At 36.2% G+C, this 10,354-nt stretch overlaps 1 protein-coding gene across 1 annotated transcript; it reads left to right on the top strand.

The window, feature by feature from the left end:
• Positions 1 to 2,364: 2,364 nt before the first annotated feature.
• LOC113503930 lies at positions 2,365 to 3,303 on the top strand. Its single transcript, XM_026886073.1, has one exon. The coding sequence runs from the start codon at positions 2,365 to 2,367 to the stop codon at positions 3,301 to 3,303; it is 939 nt and encodes a 312-aa protein (XP_026741874.1).
• The last annotated feature ends 7,051 nt before the right edge of the window (positions 3,304 to 10,354 follow it).

Raw genomic sequence — 10,354 nt, 5'->3', positions numbered from 1 at the left:
TCACAGCGTTTACAGCAAGTTATTTAACAGAAGTTTGACAAACCGGTACTTTGGTGATGGATTGCAAAGTCGGTTATCACAAACACATCACGACATTGGAAGCCCTGAATTATGCAAAACAAATGAGAGCGTTACACAAGATCGCTAAAAACATGTGTAACATAATAATTCCTGTGTCTTTTTTCCTATTTAATTACTCTCAATAATAATTATATTACTCTATCTAATTGTTACCCTTGCAAAATTTTCAAAATTTGTTTGAAATTATGCCTGACAAACATTGTAGAAAAATACTAATTTAAGTGGATTTCTTACCCCGTCTGCATTATAATTTTGATACTAATGTTTTTATGTTTGTGACATATTAGCTCTTGTCCTAGTAGCCCGATTTCTATCTCATTAATAAGCATGAAAGTCACTATAACTATCAACAAAATCAACAAGCAACCAGTAACAATTACAGCAAAACGAAGCATCAACAACCAACATAACTATTATTAATGGATAAACAACAATGTCAACATAAATTTAGAACGACACTGGCAAACTTGGTTAATCAGTGTCCGACATAGCCCAGACCGCTGACAGAAACTTGGCGACACAAACCTTGGACTCGACATTCAAGTCGGGACTTTGAAATAGAAGTGGACTGTGGAGGGCTTGACTCACAAGAAGGGTTCTACAGGGTGATGTTTTAAATAATTAAGATGTATTGAAAGGGTACTTCAGTTTTGTTTCATATTGATTTTAAGAATAAATAGAATTGTGTAGATAATTGAATTTGTTTTGTTATTAATTTTGTGGTAAAAGCTGCACTCTATAAAAATTGATGCTGATGATGGTTTTAACTGGTAATGTCATCAATTACATCGCATTTTATATGGGAAAGTTCAATATTAATATATTCAATATCTGTACATATTTCATTTACCGTCCCTTGACTATTTCAGTATACGACTTTTTGCATTTGTATTAAAAAATGACAGCCAGCAGCATAAATCACCTCTACAAATTGAAAGAAAAAAAAAATACTCGACAAAAAAAATATCATACTGTGTATCGCTTATTTGTATGTACGTATATCTACATATATGTGCGTGTTTGTATGTGTAACGGCTCCGTGACGTAATCAGGTCGTCAGGTAAATTGCTGTTTTTAAGTTGTCTGGGAAATTGATACGTTTAAGTATGGGACGACCCTATTGGCGTGATAAGGGCTCGGAAGATTAGTCGTTTACAAGTAACGGGTGCTTTGGTTACTAAACGAAGTTAAGGCTTCGAATTAAAGTTGGTTATAGTGGTTAGGGTTGTGGGGGTTTTGTATTGATAGATGAGTCAAGGTGGTTTTTGTTGTGCGGTAGAATATGCTTTTGGTCATCGATACTTTTAGTTTTATCTAAATACTTGTCTCGTCAAAAGTGTATATTGTCTTTTTTTCGAGGATATTCGCCGTATTATTTATAGGAACGAATTTCATTTCATTTATTTATTTTGTAAACACAGACAAAAACAACAATAATAATGACCAAATAAAAGAATCTGAGATCGCTAGCCTGCAACTGATTTATCGCGATTATGAATACTCGTATTCCACATATTAAGAAATGTTTCTCAGCGATAGGAAATTTTTAAGCAATGTCTCATTAATACTCTACCGAAATATCCCAGTTTATATTAAAAAAAAAATACAAACTTAAAAAAAAGACAACGTAATAAATTAATATTCTATATTTGTTCCTGAAAACCACAACAGGGTACGCAGGTAGAATGACAGTAACATCTGTTAACCAAGTCACAAACATTGCTGACATGAAACGGCTCGCATTGTGTACCGTGATGTGAATATTTAAAGAACTGGGCTCTACCACCTACTTCGTATACTATGTCAGTTGCAATTGTGGAAGAGAGATGGTGCTCTATAATAGTAGCATGCTGTCTCGCTTCCGCATTCACAAGGCTTCTTTTTGGGTAAGTGGTAGGTCCCCTGAAAACATTTCAGTTTTAATGTTGTTTGTCAACATGAATATACAACCACAAAGGCTGTGCACCCCTTCAAAGTTAAACTACAGTTTAAAGTGATGATTTTTATTGTTTTTATGATAATTGGTTTAAAATAAACGTAAATAACATTTAGTGTACGATAAAAAATCACAACTAGATAATTTGTGTTTTATTGTTTTTCTTTAGATAGGAATTAAAACAATATCGGCAACAGCATACCAAAACTTTTGAAAGAAATGGATGAAAAAAATACATAATAATTGATTCTCTTTTCCATCATTCAGTAACTGTCAGGCCCTTGCCTCAAGCGCACGCTTGTTTGTTTAAAGAGATAATTCCAGTTGCAATTTAAAACTTTTCGATCATGTTCACTTGCGCTAGTTGTGGTTCCGAGCACACCGACGGCCCGATCTGTAGTGGCTGCAATCAACACTATGACTATCAATGCGCTGGAGTCACTGAAGTTGGTTACCGAAGACTCGGTGATAGTAGGAAGAACGCTTGGCGCTGCCCAAAATGTAAGTCAACATCCCCTTCTCTGCCTGTATCTCCCCAGCCTAGCCAGCTCGACAAAATGCAGGAACAGCTCAACAAGATTGCCCTTGACCTGGCTCCATTGGCTGCGTTGGTTGCAGACGTGAAATCCATAAAACTGGAGCTCTCCGGGCTCAAGGACTCCATTGAGATGGCCCACGACTCAATAAACGGTTTCTCCGAAAAAGTAAAGTCTCTCGAGTCAAAGGTAATCACGATGGAGAAAATGGCGGGTCAAATACCAATACTCCAGGAGGGAATTGACAAGTTAAACCGAGAATCGCGTGACAGAGACCAATGGGCAAGAGCTAATAATGCCGAGATCAAAGGAATACCGCAGAAAAAAGATGAAAATTTGTATGATATAGCACAGAAGATCGGAAACCTTTGCAACATCTCTATACGAAGGGAGGACATAAATTATATTGCACGTATACCAACTCGCATCTCCAACGTAGATAAGCCGATCGTAGTTGCTTTTAACAGTCGCTATACCAAGGAGGAATTCGTGGCTTCTGCGCGCAATAGTAAATTGCTGAACATATCCAATCTAGGATTTTCTTCGGCTGCCAACTTCTACGTCAATGACCATTTAACTCCCAGCAATAAGTCACTTCTAAACAAGGCAAAAGCCCTTGCGAAAGAAAATAATTTTAAATATATTTGGGTAAAACACTGCAAGATCATGGCAAAAAGGTCGGACACTGCGTCTACATTTTTTATAAAATGCGAGGAAGACCTTTTAAAAATTGCAAATCATCAACTGTAGTCATCTCACATCTATTTAGAACACTTGTGCACAGTTTGAGAACCAAGTTTAACCTCTTTATAACTTTTAATATTCACCTTTACTTAACGTTTCGAGTGATTCACAACAGATTAGTCGAACAACCATTTGACCGTAGTCATCTACTGCAGCGCACGCAATTTACCACTCACTCGCGCGTATTGTACCGCGACATAGGTGCCATTGTTGCTTGCGCCCGCGTCACCGCAAACTCGAGCCGCTTATCTGGCGAATGTATTTTACTATTTACCGTCGTTTTTAAAAGTTATTGTTCGGTTCGTGTAGCAACTTATTTAATTCTACCTTACTTGCGCATACTTTTTCTAATGCTTACGTTAATTATTGGTTGTGGTGTTATATTTAAATTATATCGTTATTTAGAACGTCATTCTAGCATAATTACTCACTACTCCTCTCTCGGGGCGATTTCTATCAATCTATACATAATTGCGCGTAGGCTTACAATCCTTTTATTAGCTTTTAATCTTTTAAATTTTTTCGTCTATAAAAATGGCCTCATTTGAATTATATTATCAAAATACGCGGGGTTTGCGAACAAAGACAAATATATTCAAACGTAATGTATTCTTAAATTCTTATGACATCATCGCGATAACAGAAACCTGGTTATTGGACAGTATAAGCGACTCTGAACTGATTGGTAGTGAGTACTTAGTTTGGCGTAGGGACAGAGATTACAGTAAAACTAAACAAACCTTAGGAGGTGGTGTGATGGTGGCCGTGCGACGAGAACTATCGGCTGAAGTTCGTTCCGACTGGTCGTCACCAGCCGAAGATCTCTGGGTTACAATTAGTTTAAAAAAGAAGAACCGCACTGTACATAAGATAAACATTTGTGTTATTTACCTTTGCAAGCAAAATTTGGGGAACACCTACGAGACACAACTGCGATCCTTTTCTGATAGTCTCTCACTTATTGTTAACTCAAACCCCGATGACACCTTCATAGTACTAGGGGATTTTAATATGCCCAATGTAGAATGGTCAAGTATTGGTAACTGTTTACAACCCTCAGGTATAACGGGTGAATCCCAAACATACTTTTTTGACATTCTTTCTGAGTGCAACTTAATTCAGTACAATAATTGTTGTAACAAATCCAAGGGAAGAATTCTGGACTTAGTTTTATCAAATGTTAATTTAAGTATTAGTGCCTGTCCCAGCCCTTTTGTTCCGGAAGATGACCATCATAAATCTCTTGATATCGTACTGAGACACCACTTTGAGTTACCATTAAAACCTTATCCCCGATTGAAATGGTATTATGAATCTGGGACTACGACCGTATTAATACCTTACTGGACGAGCACTCATGGGAAGACAACTTGCTTGGCAACTCTCTAGACGATGCAGTTGATTTATTTTATAAATACCTTCAGAGTTTAATTACTAAGTATATACCTCACAAAACTATTTATCCTTCAAGCTACCCACCATGGTATAACTCAAGTTTGAAAAAAATACTTAAGGAAAAATACAAATACCTTCGTAAATACCGCATTTATGGCAACACATCAGACTACAATTCTTATATACTACTTCGCGCCAGAGCTAAAGCAATTGAGGAAGATTGCTATATGTCGTACATAACCAGAACTGAAGCCTCCATTATAAAAAATCCAAAAATGTTTTGGTCCTTCATAAAATCCAACAAAAAGGGCGCTAACACTATCCCCTCCAATATGTCTTTTGAGGGTCGTTGTTGTAACACAAATGATGAAGTTGGTGACGCTTTTGCGTCCTACTTCCAGTCCAACTTCCTTTCCGCTTTAGACCGAAATTTTTCTACCCCGTATCCAGTCAATGCATATACTGACTCTGCACTAAACATAGGCAAAATCACAATAGATCCAAACCACCTGCTTAGGCACTTAGAATCTTTAGATCTCACAAAAGGCGCCGGTCCCGACAACGTACCGCCACTATTTATCGTCAAGTGTGCCAAAGCACTAGTTAAGCCTCTGACGATTATTTTCACGCGCTCTGTTACGGAAGGAACTGTCCCCAGTATATGGAAGTTTGCGTATGTAACACCTGTATACAAGAATGGAATTAAGAGTGACATCAAAAACTACAGACCTATATCCAAACTGTGCCTCTTTGGTAAAATACTTGAACGCATCATTTACACGCAAGTTTACAGCACTTTTTCTGCAACATTTATTCCGCAACAGCACGGCTTTCTTAAAAACCGTTCGACTACTACCAACCTGCTGTCCTTTATCGACTTCACTACAGCAAGTATGGACGATGGAGGACAGGTGGATTGTGTTTTCACAGACTACAGTTAATGCTTTGACCGTATTGACCATAATATTCTTTTACAAAAAATTCTCTGCGCAGGTATTCATGGTAATTTATATCGTTGGATAACATCTTATATAAAAAATCGTTCCCAGGCTGTTGTGGTCAATGGCGTTGTGTCGAAGCGGTATTGTGTCCCCTCAGGAGTACCCCAAGGATCGCTTCTCGGTCCCTTGTTGTTTAACATCTTTATAAATGACATCCACACTTGCTTTCAGAATTCATTATTCCTGCTTTACGCAGACGACATGAAGATTTTTAAACGCATAGATAATGTCGGAGACTGTTACTATTTACAACAGGATCTTAAGAGACTAGAAAATATTGTAAGATAAACAATTTGGAACTCAACGTGTCTAAATGTTACACAATCTCATTTACTCGCAAAGCCAACATCACGACCCACATATATTCTTTAAAGAATGACCAGCTGAAAAGAGTAGACTATATACGAGATTTAGGTGTTATACATGATTCCAAACTGACCTATGAGAAGCACATAGATCAGATAGTAAATAAAGCTAACAAGGCCATGGGGTTCTTAAAAAGGTCTTGTTCTCAGTTTAAAGATCCCAAAATAATTAAAATATTATATTGCTCCTTTGTTCGTAGCTCACTTGAGTATAGTTCGCAGGTTTGGAATCCAATGTATGACATCTATACCTCTAGACTGGAATCTGTTCAACGAAACTTTACGCGATACTTGCAGCACAAGTGCAAAACCTATGACCCTAATTATGAGTTGAGATGCAAAAGATACCATTTACTACCTCTTGAGGAGAGAAGAAAAATATCAGACATCTCTCTCCTCGTCAAATTAGCACAATCTTATATCGACGCCCCGCAACTTATCTCCAAGATTAACTTACGCGCTCCTACTAGATCTGCTAGAACACCCTTCCTGCTTCTTAGCGTACCCCGTTGCTACACGAACTACAGACAGAATTCGTTCTTTGTAAGATGCGCAAAGTCTTATAATAAGCTCATCAACTTTTCTGAACTGGACTTATTCGTTACTAAGCCTCATGTATTTAATCGATTTCTAACAAAACATTGGTTCGACAACTGTTGTATCTTGCGCTAGTAATATCATAGTGTAAATGTTTATTGTTTTTTATGTACTAAAATACTAAATAAGTTTATAGTTTATATCCTTTTCTCTTTCAAGCATGCTCTTTATAGATACTTAAATGCGAAAACATGTAATTGGTTAATAGTTCCCTAATTTGTTGTTTTTGTAAGCTGTTAAAACTGTATGTTTTCCAAACCTAATAAAATAAAATAAAATAAAATAAAACCAATAATAGGTAGGTATCTAATAATGACTTTGCTCAAAACCTAAGCTCTGAGTTCAATAAAAATCGGTTATCGAACGTAATTAGTAATTTACTTATCACCAGATGAAAATAATACTAAGAATTCTCGACACTGTAAAAAAATAGTAAGCAAATGAGTCGCTATTTCGTTTTATTTCATCGCTTATCTGAATAAGGGAAATTAGGAAAAGAAAATTGTTCATTATCTTAAGTAGGTTAAGTAAAACGGAATACTAATTATTCTCAATTCTTTGGCCTAACTATCTAGGGAAGATATTCTGTAGCTCTGATATAGACAGTTTTTACAATCGGACGGCAGTAAAATGTTAGCAAAGCTACGTACGTACGTACGTAACCAGACGTTTTACGCTGCCCGATAGGCGTTCTGATATAGCTTTTTTACCTTCCAGTTAATAGCTAATAATTTCACCCCACGCAGGTAGAATGACGTAAGGATATATCGGATTTGTCAGAGACACTGACTGACTTTTGATGTCTATTATACCACTAACTTTTCGCTTATATTATATGTGGTATATTATATGGTTATTAAATGATGTAACGGTTTACTCACGTGTATTTATCGGGGGTGCCCGACTAGTTTCGGACCCAACCGAAGTCCTTAATCATGAGCAGACGCGGCGGGATTGCGAGTCTCGATCCCGCCGCGTCTGCCGTTACATCATTTAATAATGAATCAGTCTCACGATAGTTATTATAAAAATATTTTATGGTTATATCGCGTTTCCAAGAGAACTGTTAAAAAGTCTGGGGTAAAAACTATCCTATATTCTTTCTCAAGGCCAACTCTATCTCTGTACCAAATTTCATTAAAATCAGTTCAGTGGTTTAGACGTGAAAGCGTAACAGACAGACAGAGCTACTTTCGCATTTATAATATTAGTAGGGATTATCGTAGCAATCTTATATCACCTTGGTACATTTTTATTCAAGTACCTCCTACTACTCCTGTACCTTGACATATACAATATGTGTATGTTACGTGTTCACTAAATTTTATATTATATGTCAAAATAACTGAATTACATATGACGAGTGACTCTTGTTCGTCCGAAAATAGAGTTACAAGGAGGTTTCTCTGAAACGACTTTATTGTATTATCTTTCACTATTGTTATATTTTCCTGTATTTTGTATGAAACTATTCTTACGATTTCTATATGAAGATCTAATTTCAGAGTCTCAATCCTTGTTTAATTTTTCCAAGATTTCCATTACTAGATTTAACTGAAACTGCACTAACTGAACCTACAAAAAAATTCAAGCCACTATCAATCGCTGCTATCCCACACAGTCAAAGATTAGAATATTCCGTAATTAAGTATAAATGTATTTTTTCCAATTTTACAAAAAAAAAACGAAGAACAGATCATCCTTACAGTAATTATGATTAAGTAGGTATAGTTCAAATAAATTAAACTCCATCTTTGGAAACCTACCTCTACAAGAAACAATAAAACACTTTACAGCCTCCGGGGCCACAGTTCAAGCCCTCGTCACTTATATCGTCCAATTCCCACCGCATCTGCCAATCATCTCCCCAATCCACATAAATTTTATCGACCCTCGACACGTCATAAATAAGTATTAATATTTTCTGAAGCACATACTACGAAAGCTCAACCGAAACCCATAGTTATTATATGAGAGAGACAGCGCTCTACATCACGGAGAGCAACATCCCGCTTACGCAACGACAGCAGTTTTGTTTTAAGGTGTCATGGTACAGGCATCGTAAACGTACGTCTGTCTCATAATACCCAGACGGAGGATTATTTTTAGGAAGACCTTGCAGACAATATTTGATTGATTTAGGAAAGAATGCGAGATTTATATTTGTCTTGTTCCGTTCAAATTGGGTAACAATTGAATAGCGAGGACTTGTAAAGATGAATGTGATGTTTGACTTAAATTGGTGTTGTGTTAAGAGAGTTTTTCATTTCAGTACATAATCTAGATGTAACTGAAAAGTTTGGTTTTTAAACATTTTTATCTTTTAGGACTTTGTTATCAACTTACTTATTTATTCTTTTTTGTCCTTGGACCCAACAAATGTACAAAAATTTTAACGAAAAAGAAACGATTTCAAGGGCCGAGACCCTTCCATTGAAATTGAAATTATTTTAAACGATTTTCAAATGTATTTACATTGAAAAATCGATTTCAACTTAATAATTTTACAATTCAAACTAAATTGATTCAACACCGCGACACACTGAGCACGTAGTTTACAGACATACATATTATGAAGTACGCCAGGACGTGACGTCACTCTGCCGAACAGAATTAGAGGTTTTGTTCACGTTAGTTCTTCCTACAATTATGTTGATTAAGTTTGATGAACGATGAGTTTCTTTATGTCACGAAAGTCTGTAAAGTAGCGTGATGGTTAGAAACTGAACAAATGTCTTGATTCTGTACAGAACCCATGATTTTTTATTGTTCTTTCAATTTCCCGACAAATTAACGACTGGAAATTTACAGATTTTGTCTTACTGTAATTCTTATATTATACAAATATCTAAGTCGTTGAAGTCTATTTAAAAACATTTAACCCACTATTTAAGTAGGAGTAAGAGATAAAACGTATACATTCATTATGTGTGTGATAGCAACCAATTATGATATTTCCGATGTTCTCTACAAATTCGACTACTTGGTTATCACAGATCAAGCGATACAGCCTGATGACAGACGGACAGACGGCGAACCCTTAGCAACAGGGTACTGATAATACTCTTTGGGTATAGAACCTGAATGCGTGATAAAATTCTCTCTCTTTTAAGGATCAAAACCGTTTAGACATTTTTAAGTTAAACATAGTACCATAAAATATGTTTTTTGGACTTTAATACCTTAGTCTTAACGTATAAACCTCTTTGCACATACATATGGATATAGTGGAAGTTACTTTTATGTTACGACTCTACTGATAGCTTATAGAAAGATCCTCTTTATCAACGATCTTTAGCACTTATGTCCCCATCGCCTAAACTACAGCATAAGTTAGACCGTAACATCGATTAATATCCTTTCGATAACACAACTTGTGACGTGTCACTAACACGACCTGCAGAACTATTAGCTTGATGCCTTCAACACGCGTACTATGAACCAATAGTTGAACTAATGTTGTAAGAACGAGATAGAGCATCATTTTATACATCCCTGTCCTGCTATTACAAGCGCAAAGGTTTCAAGAAAAGGAAACAGAGCGCGAAAATATCATAACATTATTACCAAAAATTTCCCGCCTATTATATTTTGTTTTTTGATAATAATTTGTGTTTATTTTTCGCATATTACTCCAACAAAAAAATATTGCTCTGCATAGGCGATAGGTCATTTGGACTCGTTGAAGCGGCTTGTCTC

This window comes from Trichoplusia ni, chromosome 20 (assembly GCF_003590095.1).
Source record: "Trichoplusia ni isolate ovarian cell line Hi5 chromosome 20, tn1, whole genome shotgun sequence".
In the NCBI taxonomy this organism is placed as follows: Eukaryota; Metazoa; Arthropoda; class Insecta; order Lepidoptera; family Noctuidae; genus Trichoplusia; species Trichoplusia ni.
This window is presented reverse-complemented; position numbering and strand designations above follow the sequence as displayed.

Coding starts and splice junctions, on each gene's coding strand:
- LOC113503930 (XM_026886073.1), top strand. CDS start 2,365: ATGTTCACTTGCGCTAGTTGTGGTTCCGAGCACACCGACGGCCCGATC.